General features: G+C 52.6%; 3 protein-coding genes across 3 annotated transcripts; all 3 read right to left on the minus strand.

Moving 5' to 3' along the window:
• Nucleotides 1-3,230: 3,230 nt before the first annotated feature.
• On the minus strand, nt 3,231-3,761 carry LOC138365985 (collagen alpha-1(I) chain-like). Its single transcript, XM_069326703.1, has one exon. The coding sequence runs from the start codon at nt 3,759-3,761 to the stop codon at nt 3,231-3,233; it is 531 nt and encodes a 176-aa protein (XP_069182804.1).
• Nucleotides 3,762-6,086: 2,325 nt separating this feature from the next.
• LOC138365986 (pre-mRNA 3' end processing protein WDR33-like) lies at nt 6,087-6,470 on the minus strand. The gene has a single exon (XM_069326704.1). It carries the CDS (start codon nt 6,468-6,470, stop codon nt 6,087-6,089), a length of 384 nt encoding a protein of 127 aa, XP_069182805.1.
• A 101-nt stretch (nt 6,471-6,571) lies between these two features.
• LOC138365987 (pre-mRNA 3' end processing protein WDR33-like) lies at nt 6,572-9,056 on the minus strand. Its single transcript, XM_069326705.1, has 3 exons — nt 8,944-9,056; nt 7,729-7,965; nt 6,572-7,574 (listed from the first exon to the last, which is right to left on the minus strand). The coding sequence occupies exons 1-3, from the start codon at nt 9,054-9,056 to the stop codon at nt 6,572-6,574; spliced, it is 1,353 nt and encodes a 450-aa protein (XP_069182806.1).
• Between the last annotated feature and the right edge of the window lie 3,247 nt (nt 9,057-12,303).

Consider the following 12,303-nt stretch of genomic DNA (forward strand, 5'->3'; position numbering starts at 1 on the left):
TGACGTCACAGCCTGGTCCCATGATGCACCGCGTGCGTCAAGTTTGTTTACATGTGTGACGTCACAGCCTCGTCCCATGATGCACCGCGTGCGTCAAGTTTGTTTACATGTGTGACGTCACAGCCTGGTCCCATGATGCACCGCGTGCGTCAAGTTTGTTTACATGTGTGACGTCACAGCCTGGTCCCATGATGCACCGCGTCCGTAAAGTTTGTTTACATGTGTGACGTCACAGCCTGGTCCCATGATGCACCGCGTGCGTAAAGTTTGTTTACATGTGTGACGTCACAGCCTGGTCCCATGATGCACCGCGTCCGTAAAGTTTGTTTACATGTGTGACGTCACAGCCTGGTCCCATGATGCACCGCGTGCGTCAAGTTTGTTTACATGTGTGACGTCACAGCCTGGTCCCATGATGCACCGCGTCCGTAATGTTTGTTTACATGTGTGACGTCACAGCCTGGTCCCATGATGCACCGCGTCCGTAAAGTTTGTTTACATGTGTGACGTCACAGCCTGGTCCCATGATGCACCGCGTGCGTAATGTTTGTTTACATGTGTGACGTCACAGCCTCGTCCCATGATGCACCGCGTCCGTAAAGTTTGTTTACATGTGTGACGTCACAGCCTGGTCCCATGATGCACCGCGTGCGTAATGTTTGTTTACATGTGTGACGTCACAGCCTGGTCCCATGATGCACCACTTGCGTAAAGTTTGTTTACATGTGTGACGTCACAGCCTCGTACCCCAATATACACCACGCGCGCGTCTACTTTATTTACAAGTGTGACGTCACATCCCTCGTTCCATAGTGCGTGGAACTGTTCTGAACTGTCAATAGTGAACAGACTGTTCACTATTGACAGTCTGCAGTTCGTCCTCGTAAACAAAGGCCCAACGTCCATTCCATCCACCAGCTAACCCCCCCAAGCTGTTTATGAATGACAAACGGTTTACACACGACTCACAACTGATGACGTCCGAACACTTCCGGAACAAGTGCTTCACTGACGACTGGTGTTCGAACCACATCGCTGTAAATGCTTCACCCACGTACTACAAATACACATAATCGCCAACAGAACCTAAACACCTAACTTAACCAGTGCCTAAATTTGTACAATATGCTAATATAAAATAATATTGATTTAGTTGAGAAAATTACTACTTTGAACAACCCGTCCTCGACTCAAGTCCATTCCATCCAGCGGTCAACCCCACAGACGCATTCACAAATTTTAACATGCTGTTCATTCAAAACGGGAATTTTCGCAAGTATAAATTAATATTATAATATATTAGCATATTGTGCATATATAGGCATAGGTTAGGTTAGGTTAGGTTAGGTTAGGTTAGGTTCTGTTGGCGATTATTTGTATTTGTAGTACGTGGGTGAAGCATTTACAGCGTTGTGGTTCGAACAAAATTCGTCAGTGAAGCACTTGTTCCGGATATGTTCGAACGTCATCAGTTGTGAGTCAACCCGTCCTCCAAACAAAGATCCAAAAGTGATTCCATGCACCCGCCAACCCCCCCAGCTGTTTATGAATGAAAAGCGGTTTACACACGACTCACAACTGCTGACGTTCGAACATATCCGGAACAAGTGCTTCACTGACGAATTTTGTTCGAACCACAACGCTGTAAATGCTTCACCCACGTACTACAAATACAAATAATCGCCAACAGAACCTAAACACCTAACCTAACCTAACCTAACCTATGCCTATATATGCACAATATGCTAATATATTATAATATTAATTTATACTTGCGAAAATTCCCGTTTTGAATGAACAGCATGTTAAAATTTGTGAATGCGTCTGTGGGGTTGACCGCTGGATGGAATGGACTTGAGTCGAGGACGGGTTGGGTGTGTTGTGTGTAAACCGCTTTTCATTCATAAACAGGGGGTTTGGCGGGTGCATGGAATCACTTTTGGATCTTTGTTTGGAGGACGGGCTGCTTTGAATGAACAGCATGTTAAAATGTATGACTGCGTCTTTGGGGGTCGACCCTTGGATGGAATGGACGGGTTGGAACCTGTACATCTTCTCACGATAGTTAGATGCTTTATTTACATTTATTATAGAGGTTTACTAGCATCGAATCTTTCCAATAAAATGTTATAATTGTTATAAACAGTCTCTTAGTCTTCGGAGTCAATAAACTGTTTAATAAATGTAAACAAAGCCGCCAAAGATTGAGAAAAAGATGTACAGGTTTGAAGGGGGAAGGGAGGGAATTATCAGGGTAAAGCGCCAAGCCATCACGACTATATAGCACTAGGAAGGGGTCAGGATAAGGATCTGGGATGGGACGGTGGGAAAGGAATGGTTCACCAACCACTTGCGAACAGTCGGGGGATTGAACGCCGACCTGCATGAAAGCGAGACCGTCGCTCTACCCTCCAGCCCAAGAGCTTGGGCGAATGGTTGTTAAATCCTCGTTCTGCTCCCCTAGGCGAGCACAAATCACAGCCCCGCTCCTGTGCCAGGGCTATGCGCTCACCATAGCCCGTGCTACTTGGAACTTTTGTTCCAAGTAGGGATCCCCCTGGATTACACGGGGGGGGGGGGGTTGTAACCATTAGGCCTCTATGGTTTCATCATGTTGTTGTTGTTGTTTTAGATTCCCCTACTTAGAACAAAAGTTCCAAAGTAGCACGGTCTATGGTGATCCCGTAGTGGACTTACCTGGCACAGGAGCGGGGGAGTAACTGCCATGCTATCATCACGTATCCCCCTATTCATAGGCAAGTTAGTTGATTTATTTTTTTTATTTTTTTTGTTTACATTGTCCGGTTGCATCTTCTGGCGTTCGTGTCTGGCGCCGGCTTCGTCGCGAGGATCCGAGAGGTGTCAAGTCTTGGTGGGCCCCCTCACGTGCCCTCGGGGCGTGGTGTGCCCTCGGGGAGTGGTGCGCCCCTAACGTGCCCTCGGGGCGTGGTGGGCCCCTAACGTGCCCTCGGGGCGTGGTGGGCCCCTAACGTGCCCTCGGGGCGTGGTGGGCCCCCCTGACGTGCCCTCGGGGCGTGGTGTGCCCTCGGGGCGTGGTGGGCCCCTAACGTGCCCTCGGGGCGTGGTGGGCCCTTAACGTGCCCTCGGGGCGTGGTGGGCCCCCTGACGTGCCCTTGGGGCGTGGTGGGCCCCCTCGCGTGCCCTCGGGGCGTGGTGGGCCCCCTCACGTGCCCTCGGGGCGTGGTGTGCCCTCGGGGCGTGGTGGGCCCCTAACGTGCCCTCGGGGCGTGGTGGGCCCCTAACGTGCCCTCGGGGCATGGTGGGCCCCCTGACGTGCCCTCGGGGCGTGATGGGCCCCTCTGACGTGCCCTCGGGGCGTGGTGGGCCCCCTCACGTGCCCTCGGGGCGTGGTGTGCCCTCGGGGCGTGGTGGGCCCCTAACGTGCCCTCGGGGCGTGGTGGGCCCCTAACGTGCCCTCGGGACATGGTGGGCCCCCTGACGTGCCCTCGGGGCGTGGTGGGCCCCTCTGACGTGCCCTCGGGGCGTGGTGGGCCCCCCTGACGTGCCCTCGGGGCGAGGTAGGCCCCCCTGACGTGCCCTCGGGGCGTGGTGGGCCCCTCTGACGTGCCCTCGGAGCGTGGTGGGCCCCTGACGTGCCCTCGGGGCTTGGGGGCCCCTAACGTGCCCTTGGGACGTGGTGGCCCCCTGACGTGCCCTCGGGGCATGGTGGGCCCCCTGACGTGACCTCGGGGCGTGGTGGCCCCCTGACTGACGTGCCCTCGGGGCGTGGTGGGGCCCATCTGACGTGCCCTCGGGGCTTGGGGGCCCCTAACGTGCCCTTGGGGCGTGGTGGGCCCCCTGACGTGCCCTCGGGGCGTGGTGGGCCCCCCTGACGTGCCCTCGGGGCGTGGTGGCCCCCTGACTGACGTGCCCTCGGGGCGTGGTGGCCCCCTGACTGACGTGCCCTCGGGGCGTTGTAACGGGGGGTGGGGGAAATAGCTCTATCTTGTCCATTATTCCACCCCCCAGTTAACTAACGAGGCCGGGGGAAACAGCTCTCTCTAGTCCGTTATCCCGTCCCCAGTTAGCTAACTATTCTAGAGCACCCTCCAGAGTTCCTAAGGCAACCTCTCTCGTTCAACACCTTGTAACCTAGGTATTTGACTACCTAGGTGCTAAAACTACAAGGCGCCGTCACTTGATCAGTTACCCGAAACTCTAGAGAGAACTCTAGAATACAGAATCATTGCCACAAACGTATAAGAGAAAACGAAAGGAAAGAAATGAATAGTGAAGTAATTAGTGAGGGTTTGGGGTGAGAGGCAGAGAGGTGGGAGGGGCGAGGAGGGTCATTAGTTGAAAGTGAGAGTTTAGAGATGGGTGGAGGGAGAGGTGTAGATAGGTAGAAGTAGAAGAGTAGATAGTAGAAGTAGAAAGTAGATAGTAGAAGACGAAATGCTGCCACCATCCATTCTAGACCATTACATACAAGACAAGGAATGGAACTTGCCTGTATCACAAAGTTCTCAAAAGATGTTATCATGAGTTCATTATTAGTATGTTCCCTCTGTACCATGTATCAACTCCAAACATGTATTCATTAATATCATGAAACCAGTAACCACAGAGGCTCTCTCACCTCAACTCAAAATCTCTAGGGAACAAAGTTAAACACAATTTAAATAATAAATTCATAATTATATTTCACATGAAGTATCATAATTTAGCAATTCAATTAAAATGTTCCAGTTTAATATGCAAAGTGAGTCATCATCCAAGAATTCGAGAACCCTACAACTTGACTGCCCCTGATCATCACACAACATATGTAAACACGACCAAGTCACCTAAATGTTCACTCACCGAGTACTGAGTCTAAGTTGAATAGAGAGGGGGGGGGGTCTGTAGCTTGACAGAGACTGTCTCGCCCCTGCCGGCCGACAGCCTCCCTGGTAGGGCTGTCTTCTCTCTGCTCTCCTGGCTCGTCTGCTGCTCTGTCTGTTAATGCTCTTTGCTGGATAGCTCTCCGAGTTTATATTGGGGAACCTAGTAGCTAACTCCGCCCACAAGTAGATAGCCTCCGGCACTACCAAGCCACTCCTTAAACGTCGGCATGTTTGAAGGCTACCCGGCTCCAATTATCAGCTTAGCGGAAGCAAGGTGAAATTCTCATGATCTGACCTCAGGTCACTTGGGGTCGTTAACGGTTAGAGGTGTGAGATCTCAGGCAGACAACTGGCGCCTCTCCGATCCTTGTCTGTGACTCATGTACTCTATGTATGTATTAACCTAAACCCAACACTTTTACAGTGTTACATCTCCCCTTCTCCCCGAAAATAAAGTTTTTGCAACACTGCTAAAGCAAGCTAGCTGTGTGCGACAACTTTATTAACGAAAAGAATACATCCTAGCTAAACAAATATACATCATCCTACTCTAAAAAATGAAATATATAGACAGACGTCCATTGTCTCTGGCTGGGCGACGTCACTGCTTGGTCTTGTAGATAATCCTGTACCACATTTCTTCAACACAACTGCCTCCGTCGCTTCTCCGTCGTTAACGCACAACAACACTTGGTCAACCCGAAAGCCGTTACTACTTGAACTGCGCACAGGACCGTGGAATTCGGTTGTCCCAGCTGATCTGTAATTGGCCCTACGTCAGTCACCATGAGAGACGTATATTGGGGTTCTTCACAGCTATAGGGACTACAAGTTTCGAGACCTTCATATAGTTGCCAACAGTAGAAATCCCATCCTACTCTTCTTCCTCCCTGTTGCTCCAGCACGCCTCCTTCAGAGAGCTACTTCTGACAGCCACATCAAGTCCGCATGACACAGGAAGAATCACTCAACAGAGCAACATGCTTGTAGGAGGGGCGGCCAGTTAAGGCAAACGATCCTGTCTTGCAATTACGCTCCATGCAATGATGCTGATACCAGCAAGGGACACGAGGCATCGTGTCTCACTCAGCTTGTCTTATCTTCTTTCTTCTCTCTTCAAAAGAGCCTAAACCCAACACTTTTACAGTGTTACAGCGTGGTGGGGCCCATCTGACGTGCCCTCAGGGCGTGGTGGGCCCCTGACGTGCCCTCGGGGCGTGGTGGGCCCCTGACGTGCCCTCAGGGCGTGGTGGGCCCCTGACGTGCCCTCGGGGCATGGTGGGCCCCTGACGAGCCCTCGGGGCGTGGTGGGCCCCCCTGACGTGCCCTCGGGGCGTGGTGGGCCCCCCTGACGTGCCCTCGGGGCGTGGTGGGCCCCCCTGACGTGCCCTCGGGGGGTGGTGGGCCCTTGACGTGCCCTCGGGGCGTGGTGGGCCCCCCTGACGTGCACTCGGGGCGTGGTGGGCCCCTGACGTGCCCTCGGGGCGTGGTGGGCCCCTGACGTGCCCCCGTGGCGTGGGGGCCCCCGTGGCGTGGGGGCCCCCTAACGTGCCCTCGGGGCGTGGTAGGCCCCTGGCGAGCCCTTGGGGCGTGGTGGGCCCCCCTGACGTGCCCTCGGGGCATGGTGGGCCCCTGGTGTGCCCTCGGGGCGTGGTGGGCCCCCCTGACGTGCCCTCGGGGCGTAGTGGGTCTCCTGACGTGCCCTCGGGGCGTGGTGGGCCCCCCTAACGTACCCTCGGGGCGTGATGGCCCCCTGACTGACGTGCCCTCGGGGCGTGGTGAAGCCCATCTGACGTGCCCTCGGGGCGTGGTGGGCCCCTGTCGTACCCACGGGGCGTTGTGGCCCCCTGACGTGCCCTCGGGGCGTGGTGGCCCCCTGACTGACGTGCCCTCGGGGCGTGGTGGGGCCCATCTGACGTGCCCTCAGGGCGTGGTGGGCCCCTGACGTGCCCTCGGGGCGTGGTGGGTCCCTGACGTGCCCTCAGGGCGTGGTGGGCCCCTGACGTGCCCTCGGGGCGTGGTGGGCCCCTGACGTGCCCTCGGGGCGTGGTGGGCCCCTGATGTGCCCTCGGGGCGTGGTGGGCCCCTGTCGTGCCCTCGGGGCGTAGTGGGCCCCCTGACGTGCCCTCTGGTCGTGGTGGGCCCCTGACGTGCCCTCGGGGCGTGGTGGGCCCCTGATGTGCCCTCAGGGCGTGGTGGGCCCCCTGACGTGCCCTCGGGGCGTGGTGGGCCCCTGACGTGCCCTCGGGGCGTGGTGGGCCCCTGACGTGCCCTCGGGGCGTGGTGGGCCCCTGATGTGCCCTCGGGGCGTGGTGGGCCCCTGTCGTGCCCTCGGGGCGTAGTGGGCCCCCTGACGTGCCCTCTGGTCGTGGTGGGCCCCTGACGTGCCCTCGGGGCGTGGTGGGCCCCTGTCGTGCCCTCAGGGCGTGGTGGGCCCCTGACGTGCCCTCGGGGCGTGGTGGGCCCCTGACGTGCCTTCGGGGCGTGGTGGGCCCCTGACGTGCCCTCGGGGCGTGGTGGGCCCCTGTCGTGCCCTCGGGGCGTGGTGGGCCCCTAACGTGCCCTCGGGGCGTAGTGGGCCCCTGACGTGCCCTCGGGGCGTGGTGGGCCCCTGACGTGCCCTCGGGGCGTGGTGGGCCCCTGACGAGCCCTCGGGGCGTGGTGGGCCCCTGACGTGCCCTCGGGGCGTGGTGGGCCCCTGATGTGCCCTCGGGGCGTGGTGGGCCCCTGTCGTGCCCTCGGGGCGTAGTGGGCCCCCTGACGTGCCCTCTGGTCGTGGTGGGCCCCTGACGTGCCCTCGGGGCGTGGTGGGCCTCTGTCGTGCCCTCAGGGCGTAGTGGGCCCCCTGACGTGCCCTCGGGGCGTGGTGGCCCCCGCTAACGTATCCTCGGGGCATGGTGGGCCCCCGCTAACGTGCCCTCGGGGCGTGGTGGGCCCCTGACGTGCCCTCGGGGCGTGGTGGGCCCCTGACGTGCCCTCGGGGCGTGGTGGGCCCCTAACGTGCCCTCGGGGCGTGGTGGGCCCCTGACGTGCCCTCGGGGCGTAGTGGGCCCCTGACGTGCCCTCGGGGCGTGGTGGGCCCCTGACGTGCCCTCGGGGCGTAGTGGGCAGCTGAATCCTGCTCGGCCAAAGATCACTAGGAGGCGTGTCTACCTACTTAGGCGCCATTTTAGGGGAAACTATCACAATTCCAAGTCTAACGTTAGTTTAACATTTGAATCAACGTTGAAATAATGTTACTCTTGGGTATTGATTAGCCGGAAAACTCTAAGTTTTTCCCCCCTGGCGGGAACCCCGGGGAACCTCTGGCACACGCGCCGCCCTGGCACGAGAATCAACAGCAACATCGTACATGGAAGGATTATTTGCGTGCGTTATGTCGCCACTCGACTCCAGAATGCACCTAAACCTCGCCTCACACACATTTCGTGTGTGTGGCTTCAATTAATTATTAAATTTATTTTGAAAATATTAAACTTTTTCATTGTTTAAATGAGGGAATATCACAAACGATTTTGTACTCATTTTCTTTATTTTCAAGTGAATATTTCTGACTTTTCACTGGACATTTTTTATTTACGACAGTTCTCAATTTTAGACATTTGACTGAACACTTCTCAGTCGCTCATGTTGAATTTAAAAAGGGCATTTCTCCTCCGTCGAGCATTTACGCATACTTTATCTACTTATTTAGTGGCCGAGTTCCCAAATGTTTCAGTCAAATGTACTGCTAGGTGAACATTGTTCTCATGGGCATCACGTTACCTTGAGGTTACCTTGAGGTGCTTCCGGAGCTTAGCGTCCCCGCGGCCCGGTTGTCGACCAGGCCTCCTGGTTGCCAGACTGATCAACCAGGCTGTTGGACGCGGCTGCTCGCAGCCTGACGTACGAGTCACAGCCTGGTTGATCAGGTATCCTTTGGACGCGGACGCGGACCCTTAGGTCTACGACCCCCAGAAACACTGTCCACTCGGCTGCCAGGACCTGTGTGTACTCACCTAGTTGTGTCTGCAGGATCGAGCATTGACTCTTGGATCCCGCCTTTCGAGCATCGGTTGTTTACAGCAATGACTCCTGTCCCATTTCCCTATCATACCTGGTTTTAAAAGTATGAATAGTATTTGCTTCCACAACCTGTTCTTTAAGTGCATTCCATATTCCCACTGCTCTCACGCTAAAAGAAAACTTCCTAACATCTCTGTGACTCATCTGAGTTTCAAGCTTCCATCCATGTCCCCTCGTTCTGTTACTATTCCGTGTGAACATTTCGTCTATGTCCACTCTGTCAATCCCTCTGAGTATCTTATACGTTCCTATCATGTCCCCCCTCTCCCTTCTTCTTTCTAGTGTCGTAAGGCACAGTTCCCTCAGGCGCTCCTCATACCCCATCCCTCGTAGCTCTGGGACGAGTCTCGTTGCAAATCTCTGAACCTTTTCCAGTTTCCTTATATGCTTCTTCAGATGGGGACTCCATGATGAGGCGGCATACTCTAAGACTGGCCTTACGTAGGCAGTGTAAAGCGCCCTAAATGCCTCCTTACTTAGGTTTCTGAATGATGTTCTAACTTTTGCCAGTGTAGAGTACGCTGCTGTCGTTATCCTATTTATATGTGCCTCAGGAGATAGATTAGGTGTTACGTCCACACCCAGGTCTCTTTCACGCATCGTTACAGGTAGGCTGTTCCCCTTCATTGTGTACTGTCCCTTTGGTCTCCTATCTCCTAGTCCCATTTCCATAACTTTACATTTGCTCGTGTTGAATTCCAGTAACAATTTCTCTGACTATCTCTGCAACCTGTTCAGGTCCTCTTGGAGGATCCTGCAATCCAAGAGGATTAGTGTGTGTGTGTGTGTGTGTACTCACCTATTTGTACTCACCTATTTGTGCTTGCGGGGGTTGAGCTTTGGCTCTTTGGTCCCGCCTCTCAACTGTCAATCAACTGGTGTACAGATTCCTGAGCCTACTGGGCTCTATCATATCTACATTTAAAACTGTGTATGGAGTCAGCCTCCACCACATCACTGCCTAATGCATTCCATCCGTTAACTACTCTGACACTGAAAAAGTTCCTTCTAACGTCTCTGTGGCTCATGTGAGTACTCAGTTTCCACCTGTGTCCCCTTGTTCGCGTCCCACCAGTGTGGAATAGTTTATCCTTGTTTACCCGGTCGATTCCTCTGAGGATTTTGTAGGTTGTGATCATGTCTCCCCTTACTCTTCTGTCTTCCAGTGTCGTAAGGTGCATTTCCCGCAGCCTTTCCTCGTAACTCATGCCTCTTAGTTCTGGGACTAGTCTAGTGGCATACCTTTGGACTTTTTCCAGCTTCGTCTTGTGCTTGACAAGGTACGGGCTCCATGCTGGGGCCGCATACTCCAGGATTGGTCTTACATATGTGGTGTACAAGATTCTGAATGATTCCTTACACAGGTTCCTGAACGCTGTTCTGATGTTAGCCAGCCTCGCATATGCCGCAGACGTTATTCTTTTTATGTGGGCTTCAGGAGACAGGTTTGGTGTGATATCAACTCCTAGATCTTTCTCTCTGTTCGTTTCATTAAGTACTTCATCTCCTATTCTGTATCCTGTGTTTGGCCTCCTATTTCCACCACCTAGTTTCATTACTTTGCATTTACTCGGGTTGAACTTCAACAGCCATTTGTTGGACCATTCACTCAGTCTGTCTAGGTCATCTTGTAGCCTCCTACTATCGTCCTCAGTTTCAATCCTCCTCATAATTTTTGCATCATCGGCAAACATTGAGAGAAACGATTCTATACCCTCTGGAAGATCATTTACATATATCAGAAACAGTATAGGTCCAAGGACTGACCCCTGCGGTACTCCACTCGTAACGTCTCGCCAATCTGAGACCTCACCCCTCACACTGACTCGTTGTCAGTGTCAGTGTGTGTGTGTGTGTGTGTGTGTGTGTGTGTGTGTGTGTGTGTGTGTGTACTCACCTATTTGTACTCACCTATTTGTGCTTGCGGGGGTTGAGCTTTGGCTCTTTGGTCCCGCCTCTCAACTGTCAATCAACTGGTGTACAGATTCCTGAGCCTACTGGGCTCTATCATATCTACACTTGAAACTGTGTATGGAGTCAGCCTCCACCACATCACTGCCTAATGCATTCCATCCGTTAACTACTCTGACACTGAAAAAGTTCCTTCTAATGTCTCTGTGGCTCATGTGGGTACTCAGTTTCCACCTGTGTCCCCTTGTTCGCGTCCCACCAGTGTTGAATAGTTTATCCTTGTTTACCCGGTCGATTCCTCTGAGGATTGTGTAGGTTGTGATCATGTCTCCCCTTACTCTTCTGTCTTCCAGTGTCGTAAGGTGCATTTCCCGCAGCCTTTCCTGTGTGTGTGTGTGTGTGTGTGTGTGTGTGTGTGTGTGTGTGTGTGTGTGTGTGTGTGTGTGTGTGTGTGTGTGTGTGTGTTCGTTCACGTATTTTCCAGAAGTGATCCTAAATAACTCATAAGAACACTAGGTATCCTTTCTCTTTCCTTATATATATATATATATATATATATATATATATATATATATATATATATATATGGGGGTGGTAGGAGAAGATAATATTAGTGTTCAGTGAGAAACCACAAGGTCTCCTCTGAATACTTTTTATTTTCTTCTCCGAGGCTATGGGTCCCCACATTGGCACCAGAAGTATATATATATATATATATATATATATATATATATATATATATATATATATATATATATATATATATATATATATATATATATATATATATATATATATACATATATTAAACCTCACGTCACTGGAAGACATGAGAGTTGGGGGAAACATGATCACCACATACAAGATTCTCAATGGAATTGATAGGGGGAAACAAAGACAATATATTTAACACAAGGGGCACACGCACAAGGGGACACAGGCGGAAATTGAGTGCCCAAATGAGCCATAAAGACACTAGAAAGATTTGTTTAGTGTCAGAGTAGTTAATAAATCTAATGCATTAGGGGGTGATGTGGTGGAGGCTGACTCCATACACACTTTCAAGTGTAAATATGATAGAGCCCAGTAGGCTCAGGAACCTTTACATCAGTTGATTGACAGTTGAGAGGCGGGACCAAAGAGCCAGAGCTCAACCCCCGCAAGCACAACTAGATGAGTACATACATAAATACATATATAAATACCTATATACATACATATATGTGGGTGTACTTTCCTCAGGCAACTTACGGGTAGTAAACGCCATCTTGTAATCATCTTTATATATACGTAACCCTTATTTTAATCCGAATTTAGTAATCGTTGCCCTCGTATCCGAGCTTCAGATTAACGGTTTCTTACAGAGCCGATGTTTAACACCTCCTCTTGCATGCTATCCTAAACGTCGTCTCCGATGTTCATATGCGCTTCTCTTTTACCCGAATTTCAAAATATAATTCAGCATATGCAAATGATTGTT

This window comes from Procambarus clarkii, chromosome 18 (genome assembly GCF_040958095.1).
Source record: "Procambarus clarkii isolate CNS0578487 chromosome 18, FALCON_Pclarkii_2.0, whole genome shotgun sequence".
NCBI classification, from domain to species: Eukaryota; Metazoa; Arthropoda; class Malacostraca; order Decapoda; family Cambaridae; genus Procambarus; species Procambarus clarkii.